This window comes from Tachypleus tridentatus, chromosome 13 (assembly GCF_004210375.1).
Source record: "Tachypleus tridentatus isolate NWPU-2018 chromosome 13, ASM421037v1, whole genome shotgun sequence".
Classification (NCBI taxonomy): domain Eukaryota; kingdom Metazoa; phylum Arthropoda; class Merostomata; order Xiphosura; family Limulidae; genus Tachypleus; species Tachypleus tridentatus.
The window spans coordinates 26,435,488-26,451,526 of NC_134837.1; the positions used below are offsets into that span (position 1 = coordinate 26,435,488).

The following is a 16,039-nucleotide window of genomic DNA, read 5'->3' on the forward strand; positions in this document are numbered from 1 at the left end:
AAAACTTGTTAACATACTTCTGTTCAATATTTGATCTGTTACGTTTTGAGGTGCTTTATATTGTTTGTTTGTTAAGCACAAAAATACAAAATGGGTTATTTGTGCTGGTATCAAGACATAATATTTAGTATTATAAGATTTTAGATTAACTACTAAGGCACTAGGAGTATATTTTATATAAAAGGTTGTAAGTATATCAGATAATGCAAGTTTATTATGAAACCCTTTTCCAACTCTATTAAACTATGTTATTATAAAAATAAATTAACAAACATAAAGGTATTAAACCATTGTAGCTTGAATGAACATAAAATACAGACTGAAGTAAAGGCTCCAAAAATAATGGGCAGTTTATGTTAGGTATTTTCCAAAAATTAATTATCTAGGCTCTCAAAAGTTCAAAAACTTCTAAGTAAACCTTAGACTAAACATATATTATAGTTCAGTTTTTCCTGAAGATCACTATACTTGTTATAAAAACTTGCTCTTTCCACTTTTCCTAATAAACTATTAACACATTTTTAGAAGTTTATCTAATGTTCATATTTGTTATTGTAAGGTTTCAGAGATTTGTCTTTCTTCCACATTACGATTCATGTATTCCAAAATATTATTGTGATACTTAAACCCATTACCTGGGATTCTTTATGAAAATTATTTCATTGATTAGCAAATCCTTAAGTCTGATTTATATGTATATTAGTAAAACTCATTTGTAATATGAGAAATCTCATGCCTTTTATTTCCAAAAACTGAGAAATCTTATATCTTTCTTATCTTCGTAAAACTGAGAAATCTTGTATCTTTCTTATCTTTGTAAAACTGAAAAATCTTGTATCTTTCTTATCTTCGTAAAACTGAGAAACTTGATACCCTTTTTTCTAAAGACTAAGTAACTTGATATCTTTTCCCCTAAACATTGAGAAATCTCATACATTTTTTTTCATAAACATTGAGAAATCTCACATATTTTCTTCCTAAACATTGAGAAATCTGATACCCTTTTACCCTACACACTTCCATTGTATCTTCTAGTGTTACAACCATGAGTACACACAACCCTTAAATTTCTTATTCTTTACCTTTCACCTCAAAAGGCTTCACAACAATTGTTATATTTGTTTCTTTTTACCATAAACCTAAAGAGCTTCTTCACATTTCTACTCACTACCAATTATCAAATGATTCAGAAGTCCATGTTACTAGCATGGAATGAAGTGTAATGGGATCCTGTGATTTCAATTATAATTTATTCGAAAAAAAAAAAAGTGGAAACCTTTGAGAATCTCTTGAGTGAAATAATTGCAGGTGTATAAAATATATCTTTAGTTAAGTATCGTAACAAGTGTTTTCCTCTTCTAAAAGTTAGGCTCACAACTACAGCTTTCAAAAATTCCTCACAACTAGTTCTATCTCTTTCTCCAACCATGGATTCACACTAGCCACTAAATCAGCCACCACCATAAACTTTTCTATCCTTTCCTTTTCCTACCAATGAGCTAATAATTTTACAACCATTTTCAAATACACTTTACTGCTTCTCCAACTATATTCACATGCCAAGTAGAACTGGTTACTCTAACTTCTTACTTAATTCATGGGTTAAAAAAAAACTTTTAAACCTCACACATATTATTTCATATTCTTACCTTTTCTCCTCCCATGGACTCAAACAACTTTTCTAATTGAACTCTTAACTGCTGAATGTTGTTCATTAGGATACAGGCCTGAAAAAATACCATTATAATCTACATAATATAACATGAGTAGACCTTCATATAAAAACATCATTTTACAGGTTTAGCTCTTCTGAAGAAAAACATGACTGCACAGTACTTACAGTATGTTGAAGTTTGTGGTTACGAATACCAGTAAAAAAAAACAAAACAGAACACAATTCAAATTTCTTGATGGTACTGCGTACTTATTTAAAATATCATTACATAGCTGTTATTGGATACTATTTGGTACTTGTATTTATGGCAAAGCAAAAAAAGGCTACCTGCCACAATCCCTAATTTCAAATTGTTGATCAGAATGAAATCAACCAGATGGCAGCACTCTACCATCCACTCTAAGGAATTTATGTTACTCTTACAATGCACTTACAGATTAAAGTATGGATAATATCTTGTAATATCACAATAATTTGATTCTGACTCCCCAGTTTTGAAATCCAGAGCTTTACTACAGGGTTAACCTGCACCTATTAATAGATACGCCCATTTACATAAAGCACCAGCAGCAACTAGAATCATATAGTTCAGAGTATTGTTCTTACTTTGTATTTACTTAAAACTTACGTAACACAAAGTCGATGGAAACACTAGATCAGCAAATAATTATTTATAGATAAGACGAAAAAATGCAATGAATAAAAATTCTTGAAAACACAAAATATTTGAGTAAATAACAATGAAATATTACAACACAAAATACCATACCGTTTTCTCCTGACTGACATATTTTTCAAATTCTTTTTTTACTATGTCTGCATATGCTGTTAGAACCTTATGGATTGTCTGTTGGGGGTTAAGAAAAACAAATAATGAGTTAACTGTATACAACTTTTCACTCTGATTTCTATATGATCCTTTTCATAATATATTAGACATTTTTAACATTCATTTATGTTTATAGTTTTATTAAAATGAGACCTGAGTAGCAACATTTCACTTAAATTAATCTATTCAACCTTTACGTAACAATATAAATACAGAATATATTTTATCATTTTCACTTTATAGTTTCACAATTTTAATGGAAACAAAATTTATTCTCCAAGATTAATTATGATTTGAACAGTTTTAATTTTTTTTTCACTTCAAAAACATGAAAAATTTAGATAATTTATTCACTTGGAATTAATAGCTAAACTATAAATGCAAGAGCATTAGTTATGTTATTCAGGAAAGTTTGTGATTTATAACTTAAGAAAAACAAGACTGGTATTATGTTCTTTAGAATGAATTGGAGTTTGTCTTTTCTATCATTACATGGTACTTTTTGATGAGGATTTCTTTGTAAACACACTAGTTTACATTTATATTGATACACATATATATGAAAATATATAGAAAGAGTGACAATAATAAACATATTTCTTTGTCAAAATCTGTCAGTTAGGTAGCTCTGGTAAATTATGAAATGAAAATAGTAGTTTAAATATATTTTGGTTATCAAGCACATGGAAGGTAATGATGCTAAGAAACACTTTATTACTGTTTAGTCAGATGAGTGGATGAAATTGCACTGCTAATTTAAGTTGAAACTGAATAAAACAGGTGATGTACTTGATCAGTTTGTAGTTTTTAAGATGTCTACATGAAATATAAAATGCAACCCCAAGTCTTTGAAAAATTACATTTTGTATGTTTTATAATCATTTTGAACATAAGGAATTATTATAACATTCCTGAAAACAGCTTTAATTAAGCAAATATTCAACTATTGATGAAGTCAAAATTAAGAAAACTGACCTTAGCAAACCTCTTCATGTACCTCTTTACAATATCAGGATCTGGACACTCCAGTTTGCTGATGACATCAAAACATTGAGTCAATTGGGTGAAGACATCTACCACAGAGTTTGAGAACAGTGCGTGTTCTGAGCTTTGTTGGAACTGAAATATATTGAAGAGATTCAATATCAGATGATGTAATAAAAATGTTATATATACTTACTGTGGAGTATATTAACAAACATACAAATAAACTGTGTAAGTTGAATGTTATGTTTTAAAACTAAAGACATTTTTTCTCAAATATAGGTACCAGTGGATAGAATCTGATATTTGTTAGGTCATTCTGTACAAAATACACAAACTTATATTCAATAATTTTAATACAATATTTTATAAAACTCATATTTACTATTATGAATAAAATAACAAGATTAATGAAAAAAACTGAATCTCCCAACATGATGCCAAGAAGTGACATAATAACTGTCCTTTTCAGACAATGCACCTTAAATACTGCTCTTCAACTGCATAAAATATTGACCTATAATTATATCTCAAAGTTTTTACACACAAAGCATTTCAGTTTACAGTTATATAGATAAATATCAATCATTTATGTTTTGTAAAACTTTACTAAATGAATGAGAAAACATAGCCTGAATGAAGTTTATATCATTTTAAAATTGTGGAAAGATATTTGAACAGACTAAAATACCGATAACTGTTCCCAGCTTGCTTCTCATCAGAGACTCTAAAAGTCCAGATGTAAAGTAACTTAAAAACAGCTTAATGCAGTCCTTAAGTTAATATGTGAACCAAATGTGAAACAGTAATCAATGCAGCATGATAACTGGATAAGAAAAAATCTTCAATGTGAAAAAAAACATTTTAAAGCACTAAGATATTCTACAGATCTAAGAAATAATGTTACCATAAGATTCTATAGGATGGCCCTACGAGACTGAAAGCAACAAAGATACAAACTACAATAGTAATGTGAATGAAAATATTAAGATGCAATGTGATGAACAGCAAAAACAAAACCCTGTATAGGAAGATTTTCTTCAATTAAAATAAATATGGAAACTAAGAATGACACAATAAAATATTATGTTTACAACATATAAAGGCACACTGACACAAAATCAGCATTTTTAAAATCTTTTAGTGGTACACTTAGAGTATGAACATTTATGTATTACCAGACTTATGTTTTTAAAGGAGCCTAAAGTGTAAATACCTGTCTATCAGTATGACTTATTTTTTTAGTTAATTACCTCATGAATGTTACAGTTGAAATAACTGTTAATTTCCTTATTTCTCTACTAATTTCAATTGTATGTATAGTTAAGTATAGTAAACTGCACCCAGTTAAGGACATTCATGTAAACCTGATCTTTTGAGGTCATAAACACATACTGATTCTTGTGCTTAGGAACAGTTATGTACAGCAAGTTATCCCATGAAAGCTGACATTACTTTGTGTCTGTATCAACTCCCTGGTGAATACTTCTTAAATGGTGAGACAGATACCTGTATAAGTCAGTATGAGGTACAGTTCTTTAACTTGAGTATATTATTGTGACAGAAGCAATAACACACAACAAACTTTCAACATAATCTGCAGATATATAAATGGAAAAGTCATAAGATAATTTTCATTGTAGTTTCTTTGTTTATCCATTAAAAGTTGTAATAAATAGCTGTTAGTAGTCCTTAAGACATACAAGATATCAGTATTCATTGTATGTGGTCATACTTACCCCATCTTTCTTATCTCGTAAGAAGGCACTATTGAGGTATTCCAAAGAAACGTCATCATTCTCATTTAACCACTGCATCACAAATGGTTCAAACCACCTGTACAGATAAGAAAAAAAAGTATACTGTCAAAATTTATAAATTTCCTAAACTGAAAATGTATTCCTGATAGGTACCTCCCTCTGCTCACAAGATTAGCTTTTCCATCATGTCTCTTGTGTAAATCGTCATGCACCATCTCTCCACCTATGGGGAAGCACCACCATAACTTGACACATGTGACTCCCTCTATGTGCCACTAATGAACTATCACTTTGAAGTTTGACAGAAAATGTAGGCACTAGAAAATTGTGTGGAGAAGGTTGGGAAGTATCTATCAGAAATAGATTTTAAATTTAGGAAAATCATAATTTTTGATATGATACTTCCTTCTGCTCATAAGATTAGATAGAATCCCACATTGGAAAGGAGGAGGGAATGGCTCGAGGGAAGAACAGACATACTTCTCTCCTCAGAGAGTCCAAAAGATGCCTTTGTATGGGAGAGAAACAGATCAGATGATCTAAGCAGGAAAACACAACTTCTGAATCAGGTTCTTCTTGCTACAAACAGTTGTGAACATACACAGTGAAAAAGAGAATACATCCGAATGGAAGAAGAAATGTTAGGAGAGTGATCCCAATCAGATAAACAAATAACTCAATCCCACATTAGGAAAGAGGGTAAAAGAAGATGTATTCTATAATGTAGAGTTACTAGAGTTGCAGGTCATACTTAATAAGTCAACTACGTTTGAAACCTCCTCGTTGGGTAATGACATCAATGTGAGGGTAGGATGAGGATCATATCATCTTTACCTCATGCCCTAAAATTGTGGATGTGGGGAATGACTGACTTTACATTATAACACGAAAATGGCATTGAGCCAGGGATCCAGGAATGTACCATTTAATATATGAGGGAAGTCCATTGCATGCAATCAACTGCCACAACCACGAGACTAGTCCAAAATGTTCAAAGGTAAATAATATTACTGTTGAAACAGAAAATGAGGGAATGCCCAGGACAGTGACAGGAACAACCCACGTACACCCTCAATGATCTATGATACAGAGGGAAAAATCTAGGAATGAGGATGGACAATCCCAAACTTGTGTGAAAACTTATTGTAATTGGCTCACTCTCTATTCAAAACCAGCCTGTGGGCCACCCTTATCCATGTGAGAGTAGAATCAGGGCACCCATTCAAAGGGATGAACTGCACTGAGATGTCTCACTCTGTTGTATATGTCATTAAGTCCAGCAGATGGTAAATTTTCTACACTGGCAGAACACCACCACTCTACTCTCAAATGAATGCTTATAGCTATGTATGCAGAACCCATCCAGCAGAATGTCTCAACAGTCAACTGCAGCAGCTTGGAACTTGTAAGTGGTAAGGACTTCAATACTCCACTGGAAGAAAAGAGCATTTCAAAAGAGTGCTGGAAGACCTGGAGGAACTGCTACACCTGAGATAGTGCAATGGGTGATCACAAAATCCTATTTTGAAAAGCAAGGATGGGCAACTAACTATTCCTCTCTGCTTTACCCATGCTATCCATAGGTGGTATGATCCAGGAGGGTCTACTTATGAAGCATATATCATGAGGTTACTGAACCTGAAGTGTTTTACAATATCACTAGAGTATGTGAATCAACATGGTATACAGTGCAGATTTCTGTACAAGAAAGAATAGCTGATAAGGCATCATTCACCACTTAGCAAGATTCAAGGAATAAAATTTGAAGCAAGGGCTCTTGAAAGAAAATAAAGCATTAATAAAGATTCATCATGTATCATAATCACATAAAAGTCTGAAGTATAGTAACAGGTGGCAGGCTATACTCCATGGATGTGAAAACCACAATGTGATAGAGATAATGGGAGATGAAAATATGACGGGTGGTTCACATGCCAGACCGCAGAATACTCCTCCAAAGACTGACCAAGAAGAGAAGTAAGAGAAAAGATGAGGTGGTGAATTTCACAGTAGGTAATGCAAAATAACATACATTGGGAAGGTGACAAAGATGAACAAACCAAATAAATGAAATGACAAACTCAATTGGTAAGGGTAAAGGAAGAAAGATCCTGAAAGGAAGATGGTTGCCAGGAAATAAACTGATGGGAATGGGAAACCCTGAAGGAAGCCTTGTAGACAATATAACAAAGAATGGCATGCACTGGGCATAAAAGTCTATCCAGATTAGGATGAAAAATAGAAAGGAGAGAAATGGTTAAAAAGGAGGAGTTACACTCTCGAGTTCCCAAGGTTTTGGGAAGAAAGGAAAAATTAAGATAGAGGAAAAGATAGTCAGGGTGGTACATTGTGTGAGTGACATCTGTAGCAAACAGCTCCAATTAATGCTGCCCACAGACCAAGAAGAGAATGAAATATGCCTTAAGGTATAGGTGAAACAAAGAAGATGGTTGCAATGGGCCCAAATGGGAGTAAAGAAGGGAAATATAGCACCACTTTAACATTCCAATCTAGAAATATCAGAAGTCTAAGCAGCTGGTATATCTGAACAAAATGGATGAAATATGTAAGCAATAGGGAAAAGAAAGACTCTGCTGTAATGAGAAAAATTGAAAGCATGGGGTAGGGCTGCTCAATGTCCACAAAGTCATGAAAGAAACTTAGAGATACCAGAAACTGTTGGATGAAGACCTGAAACCTCTAAGCCAAGAACAGGAGCAAAATACATTCCATTTCCATATGGATGAAGGAAGAATGGAAAGAGCTAAATGAAATGCCACCTGATATGAGAAACCCGATCTTCTTGCCAGAAATTAACAAGAACCAAGTGTGAAAATGGAGAATGTGGGGTGTAGGATGTAGAACCAGCAGCTGTGATTGATGAAGGAGGTCAGAGAATAAAGAGAGAGGAATGGGAGTGAACAACTGTAACTGGAGTAACTAAAGACATCACGGTTGAGTGGGCCATTAAGAAGCAATCAGAAGGATTTTACACAGAGTGTAGTAAGGATAAGGGAGACTACCTGATGAAGTAACTGGATATGAGGATAAACAAGGCATTCTAAATGGCAAGTTCAAAAGAACAAAGCTGGAGAGAAGAACGTTGAGCCCAACTGACATGGTTGTCAAATAAAACATCCAAATAAATGAAGTACTGCTTATATGATGAAGGAAGGACTTTTCAATTTGATGAACCAGCTCACCCGACCTGCTCTGAAAAGAAGCTGAGAAGTATCACAAACTGACTCTTGATTGGAGTGAGTGAGAAGAAGTCAAGCAACCAAGTAGAAGTGAAAGCACAACCAAATGGCACAAAGATGTAGAGTAAATGTTCACACCACCTGACAAAAAAGGTATTGTGCCAAAGCCAGCCCACAGAGTAAGGTGCAAAATTGGTACACCAACCCATGATGTACAAACCGAGGATAAGAACAAGAACACTCCAAGATAAAAATATGCAGATAAACATTTGAGACTTCTATATATATCTTGGCCATCCAAAGATCTGGAGAAAAAGCCAACTGAAGAGTAAGGTAGGATTCCATTGTAAAACATGGGACATGAACATAATGACTGAGATGGAACAGGTTGATCAAGCCTCCAGTCCTTAGTGTCTTTGGGAATAACAAACAGATGGGAGTAGCCCCTCAAACTGCATAGGACTAGTTTGACTGCTCATTCAGTGAGGAGGTCTTGTACCACCTCAGAAAGATATGGGTGTGACACAAGGGATCCTGAGGAGGAGAAAAGAAAATAGGCATTTTAAGGGAAGAGAAGTTACAAATGGGATGATGAAGTCTTCTGAGAATACTCTGTGAACCTAACACTGGAAATGAAAAGGCTCCAGTGATAAATGAAGGCCATCAGATGAGCTTCCACTGGACATGAACCCAGCAGATAGTCATGGAAATTATTGTTGGTGTACCATGTTTCACTGTAAAAAATGACAAACTGTGGAACAGGTAAGGACTGGGAAGGAGAGAGTCAGATGACAGGAACTGATCCCATACTTGGCTCTAACTGGGTCAAAAGGATCAACAAATTAGGATGGGTGGATTGTTGTTGGTCCAAAGTGATCCTTGACTCCAAAGACTTCAGAATCATGTCAAACACATAATGCCACTAAAATAGTCGTACAAAGATCCCATTGATAAAAGAAGCCAGGAAAATAGGTTAGTATAAATATGGCATCATGACCCAAAAGGTCCCCAAAACAAAAAAGCCATATGTGCAGGTCTGGAGTGAAAGATGACAGGTAGGACAACGTGGAAGTAAGGAAGGAGAGGTGTGCGTTTTTCCTATGACAAAACTGCACTGGGCTATCTGCTGTGTCCACCAAGGGAAAATGAACCCCTGATTTTAGCATTGTGAATCCAAACCTTTATCACTGTCTCAGCAGGGAACAGGAAGAAAAGGACATCCTCAGTAAAACCCCTCAGGATTCCTGTAAAGAAACAACAAAGAAACCACATGTACAGGGCAGGCCAACATGGAAGTGAAGAAGACCAGGATGTCTCCAGTAAAACCTTTCTGGGTTCCTGACAGGAGATGGATTGTGGTAAGATACAGCAACAGAGTTATCATGATAAGATCAAGATGAGAATACTGTGCACCTGTGAAATGAGCAGAAAATTTAGGACCTGCCCCCAAAACAGGCAGAACCAAATCCAACAACTGTTTGTTCAGATAAGGACATTCTGCCCTATGATGAGAGAGAGAGCGAAGTGATCCGAAGCCCAAAGAGGACAAGGCATACTGATGTCATAATCCAACAGGTAGGTGAAATGCTCAGCATGAACCTGAATATTGGGAGATGAGGAAAAAACTAAATGTGGTTTGGAGACAGAATCATGTAAAAGGGAAAGACTTGGATCATAAGAAGTAGGAGCAATATCACATACCTAAGACATAAACCGAAAAGAGCCAACAAGAGCTGAATAAAATCCTCAGGGAGAGTGTGGGAATTCATGGCAAACTTTGGAAGAGGAGAATAAATGATTGAAATCCTTGTTAGTGTGGCCAAGATTGAAAAGCTAAGGAGGAAGAGGGGAAACCGGAGAAGACAAAGGTTATCCTATGTGTCGATCAATCTCTCTGCAAATAATTGCTGATAAGTTTTCACATGGGTTGCCTGCACCTATGGTCTGAAGTACTACTTCAAACAAATTAATATGACTGACCCAAAGTGGTAACATGAACTTCGGAATGCATGCTCGATATTGAACAAATAAGTAAGACTTGTCTGCAAAACACGGATGAATAAATACTCTCAAAATGAAAATAAAACCTGCTTAAAAATAAATGAAATAAAGGCAAGTTACATTAATGTAACCCTCTCTGAGCAGAACTGGAATAAAATAAAGACATTAGAAATCAAGTACTGGCAAAGCGATAATTCATCAGTGGCACATAGAGAAAGTAAAGTGCATCACATTATGGGGGTGATCTCATACTGGTGGAGAGATGATGTGTGATGGTTTGCATAAGAGATATGTTGGAATCTTTGTTGCAGTAGGAAGGTGTGAAAGTCTTGTGGCATGTATTATAAAAAAGTTGGCAAATAGAAGGCAGCTCTAAATGAGAAAACCTAATCTTGTGAGTGGAGGGAAGTACTGTATTGGAAGCGGTATCTTTAACAGCAATGCCAACAAAATAGAAAACTGCTTTAGCTGTAAAACTTTAAACAAAAAAAACCTCTGAAGAAATGCAAATACACTAGATTATTCTATACATAAAAGTTGTCTTTTTAGCTACAATACAGTCATGGCTTATTTAGAACCAGGTAATTTAAATGATTGACTATGAACAATGATTACGATAATTAGTGTCATCAACTAGTCAAAATTATTAGAAAAGATGTAGTTTCAATATAAATACTTATACACAAAATACTTTTAAAATAACAACTATGTTTATTAACAAGATTTTACAGGTACCACAGATGCAGTAATGAAGTTCTCAGAAAGGTTCTAGTAGTTTTAATACAGACACTCTTATAACTCTATAAAGTAGTATGTTAAAGTAACTGTATTTTCTAAGCAAAGTTGTATATATAGTTTAACTATCTCACTAATACATTAAGGTATGCTTAGCATTCATACTGTAGCTAATACAGGATAAATGGAAAAGTTAATTGTATTTGTAAGACACTTTTAATTTGCAGTTGCATAAAACATAGTTTTATATTATTCATGTTGTAACAATGGATGATATTTGAGAATAAAAGCTATTGTTTTTACAGCATCAATAGTAATTAATGCACATGCTAATTAAAAACATTAACATTGAACACAGCTTGGTTATATCTGTTCCATTAACCTTATAATTATTTTGATTTTAACTAAACAAAGTATTTTACCAAGTCATACTTACGATGGGTACTCAGGCACAGTGTCTTTGTATGTAGGAATATCTTTTACATAGTTGTTGTAAAACCACTTCACTTTAAAATGAAGATTCATGTATGCTGAACTTTTACACATCCTATGCTGCTCATGTTCTGCGAAAGAAAATATTTTGTTGCATCGTTATAGCCTGATAAAAACTATGATAAAGGGAATAGAAATTTGAGTTAAACAAGAGAATTAATAAAATTAGTAATTTAAAAACCTGCAACTACGGATCATAAAAAAATAAGCAAATAAGTCTGGAGATACTGTAGACATTATCTACTCAAACTACAAACCCCTATTATGGCTCCATGCAATTAACAACTATAGACAGTCAAGATTTATTTAGAGCTGGGTAATTTAAATGATTACCTACGAGCAAAAACTGAATAGGCGTTTACTATTTCAAGGATAAAATTTGATCAAAATTAACAATCATATAATTCTTTGTACTGTAATAAAATAAACATAATTAGTAGCTAGCTGATATGGTTCATGATGATTTAGTGTTGCTACTGACTTTTTGATCACATTAGTTTGAGATAAGAAAAAATGTTAAGCTGTAGCTAGATATTTCATGAAGATTTGTTTAAGAATGTAGTGAGCACTTATAGTTTATGTGTAACTAAATTTACTATGGATAATGCAACGTAATGTTCAAATACGTGCCCAGACTAAGATGGAACCTTCAAGACATTACATAGTGCACTAACTTTTTAAGACACTAAAAAAAATTACTAAGATCATCAAATTGTTGCATAATGTTACAATTAATTCTTACACCTTTACATAAAACATCACAGTTAGAGTTAATAATTGTGATTATACATTTAATATTTGGGGGATTAAAGTTAAAAGACACACTTTGATTTTTGTTTGCAAATTTAACATGCCATGAGACTAAAAATACTGCTGTGCTAAGTGATGTTAAAACCACTGAAAACTTAATGAATATCTCAGACACTATTTTTATTACAATGTAATGTTACCAATACTGTCACACTTCTGAGTTCTTTACTTATAGTTTAGAAAGTCCATGTCAAAATACAAATTATCATAGCAACCCACATTCAAAATAACAAACATAATCAAAATAGTACAATAATTTAAACTACATTAATGCTACAACAAAGGATTATTAAACCTCAACATTAAATAAATAAACACTAGTAAACTACCCATTAAAATTTCTGAGATACAAAAACTAAAACAAATATCTTGAACTCTCTGTTTTTAATGACCATTTACACACATTTCTAAACTTTTGACTAAATCAATGAAACTCATCATGAGCACCTCCAAGGTCCCTAAAATGAACATCTCAAAATCTAAACACAGACGTTTAATGTCTGTCGATCCAATCCTGTAAACTCTCCAAACTTATTTTTTTCTCCAAAATGAGATCTTAAATTAAAAACTTTCAAAAATATGAATTTAAATTATAGTTTTGAGTGGCAATAAAGAATATATCTACATATGTTCACCTTCCAAAGCATACTTCATGTCTACAGCAAATAAACTCCACATTGTGGAAGCACTGAGCTGGCCTACATTAAGTTCCTGGGGAAACCTGAAATAATAGAACCATAAATTAACTATCACTTGGCTCATGGTACGGTACAAGAGGAGAACGTCCCAGATTCACTTTGGCACTTTCATGTACAAAAGTGTTGATGGAACATAACAACAAAGGTACTTCCCTAAATGGAAATGGAATTAATCATTCACACAAGACTACACATCTATCGAACAAATACACATACAACTTACTGATTCAACACATACAAAAGTTTATTTAGAAGCATCACATGGTCTCAGTCATCTAGGTAATATTGTTTTATTTATATACTACAATGAATCAGATAAAGCTGTTTCATTATTTAACAGTACTTATTAACATACAACATTAATGTCAGTAATGTAAGAGCAACAAGGTATAATTGAATGCTTAATAATACAAGTCCTAATACAGATGTAGTTTGGTATTTTACTTACTGTAGAGCATCTGTCTAGGAGTTAAATGTTTCATATGGCATAAATGTTCTCTACAAATCAAATAGTTTATGACAACAGTCCTGTTAGACAAGAATTAATGATATTTTAATAGCCATAACTTACTGGTTTAATACTGGAGCATAACTATTTCTATCTTCTTCTATCACAGACACCATAAGTGCTATTAGTTTATGCCAAAAATCGAGGTTATGCAGGCTTGGACCATGGTCATCTGGAGCTCCTTCTCGTCCATGACCATCATGGCCTTTTTGTTCTTGTGGATCCACTTGGAATTCTCGACTGTACAAATCAAAACAGTTTTCAAACAAAAATTGATAGGTGGACCTAAGACAAGCCTTCACACAGTCTTTGACCACAGTGCTAGCTCGAGGTGGACTTGAGAGTTCCTGGACCTAGAATTGCGAATTTCACAAATTTTGAAACAAAGTTATTTCTTTGCAAAAACTCTTACTTAAGGATTCTAAATTACACCTCAAGATGTGAACAATTACTAAATAAGACCTTTAAAACAATAATAGTAAATATAGATGAACATGACTAATATTGTAGCAACTACTAGCAGAATATACTTGACACATTACAATAAAAACAAGTTTAACATTCTTTTGCATTTCTAATGTTCATTATTTTAACAAATGATAAACTTCTCAAACATAAAGTCTTTTATTTTACCTATAAAAGGTTTAGTACTCTAACAATTTATAAACTATTCACATATAAAGTTATTTATTTCTCTAATAATGCCCAGTATTAGCTTTATGTTTGTTAGACTTAGACATGAATTAAGAAGTTACATGTAATAATTATTATTCTAATAAAGAAGTGATAATTATTATTTACACACAGACAAAGCATTTATATCTGTAACATTCAATGTAAAAAAACAAGACAAACTTATAAATATATTGGATATTTATTTAACATGATTCAAGTTGATGCTTTGGACTCATGAATTACTAGAAAACCTCTGTTTTTCTTATGTGATACATTTTCTGTTCTCACATAAATAATCACAAGTTTCTTGTACCCAAAGTGAATGTGCACTTTTCCTTGTGTACAGAATTCGTTCAATAAATATCTTTAGGCATCTATTACGAAGTTACTCTACTCTGAAATACACTTTGCAGAAATTAAAACTACTTACACGATACAAACAAGTTGGACACTCACTTTATGTTTAGGCATCTATTATGAAGTTATTCTACTCTAAAATATGTCCTGCAGAAACTAAAACTACTAACACAATACAAACAAGTTGGACACTTACTTTCATCCGGAAAAAAGTAATACTAGTCAACAAGTCAACTGTAGACTTCAGATCTTGAAGTTTCTCGGTGGAAGAAGCAGGAAAATTGTTCTGCACAAAATATATTTTGTTAACTACATTGTTTTAAAATCATATAATATCTTACATTTTAGTACTTTAGGCCATTTTTACAAGTGACAATTCTCACAAAATACTGCAGTTTATCAGGTGCATGTTCTTTAATATATAAAAGTGTGTAATTATGTATTTCACGCCATTTCTACTCTTTCCATAAACTTTGGTATTTTTTTATATTTCGAGTTATCAATATTTTCTTTTGTTTAATACAGAAATGGGTATTTAATATATACATATATATATATATTAAAATAGTTATAATTCATTAAGCACTAAAGTTTTCCTTAAACTAAGTCTAATTACTGTTTATTTTCTATATTTGACAGAACATGTTTTGGTTTTATTTCACTGTTGTATTATGTAAAAAATGATCCATCCTTTGGTGAATTATCATGTAATAAGTAATACAAAACACAAGAGAAAAATATTATTTTTATTAGTTTCAAAGTTGTAAAAGATGTTTTACATTTTAGTGTTATATGCTACATACACAATATTTCAAATACTGAATAAAAATCAATATTCTAATAGTAACTGCAGTAACACCAGTAACTGCATTTTGTTGTACTACATACAAAGGCTAATAAGTGCTTAATTTGTTGATATAATAATAATAAGTTACTTATGATAATATTAGTTTTTAAATTTTGATACAATGTAATAAATTTCAATCAAATAACAAGTGAAAAATCCATAGAATGAAACTGGTGTTCATTATTTCAAGGATAAAATTTTATCAAAAATTAACAACCATATAATTTTTATGAGTGAAAACAAGAGCAACTTACACGATACATTGAAAGATCTATTCTTAACGAGTTGTGAAGCTGGTCCAAAAGTTTAACAAATTTTTCTTTCTGTAAAACGTAAAAAATGCCTAACATTATATTATGATTTGGTAAAAGTTTCATTGTCCTTTTACACAAACAGTAACACACATGAATACAATATGCAGTTATTTTTTAATATCAAAACAGAAACAATGAGCCATTATGCTGATAT

At 32.7% G+C, this 16,039-nt stretch overlaps 1 protein-coding gene across 1 annotated transcript in view; it reads right to left on the bottom strand.

The window, feature by feature from the left end:
* Nucleotides 1-16,039, bottom strand: part of LOC143239441 (uncharacterized) — a 94,039-nt gene that overhangs the window by 17,320 nt on the left and 60,680 nt on the right. Inside the window, 9 exon segments of the mRNA XM_076480499.1 lie at nucleotides 1,650-1,727; nucleotides 2,445-2,522; nucleotides 3,480-3,623; nucleotides 5,228-5,324; nucleotides 11,621-11,747; nucleotides 13,122-13,207; nucleotides 13,756-14,045; nucleotides 14,921-15,010; nucleotides 15,826-15,894. Coding sequence (XP_076336614.1) covers nucleotides 1,650-1,727; nucleotides 2,445-2,522; nucleotides 3,480-3,623; nucleotides 5,228-5,324; nucleotides 11,621-11,747; nucleotides 13,122-13,207; nucleotides 13,756-14,045; nucleotides 14,921-15,010; nucleotides 15,826-15,894 — 1,059 coding nt within the window.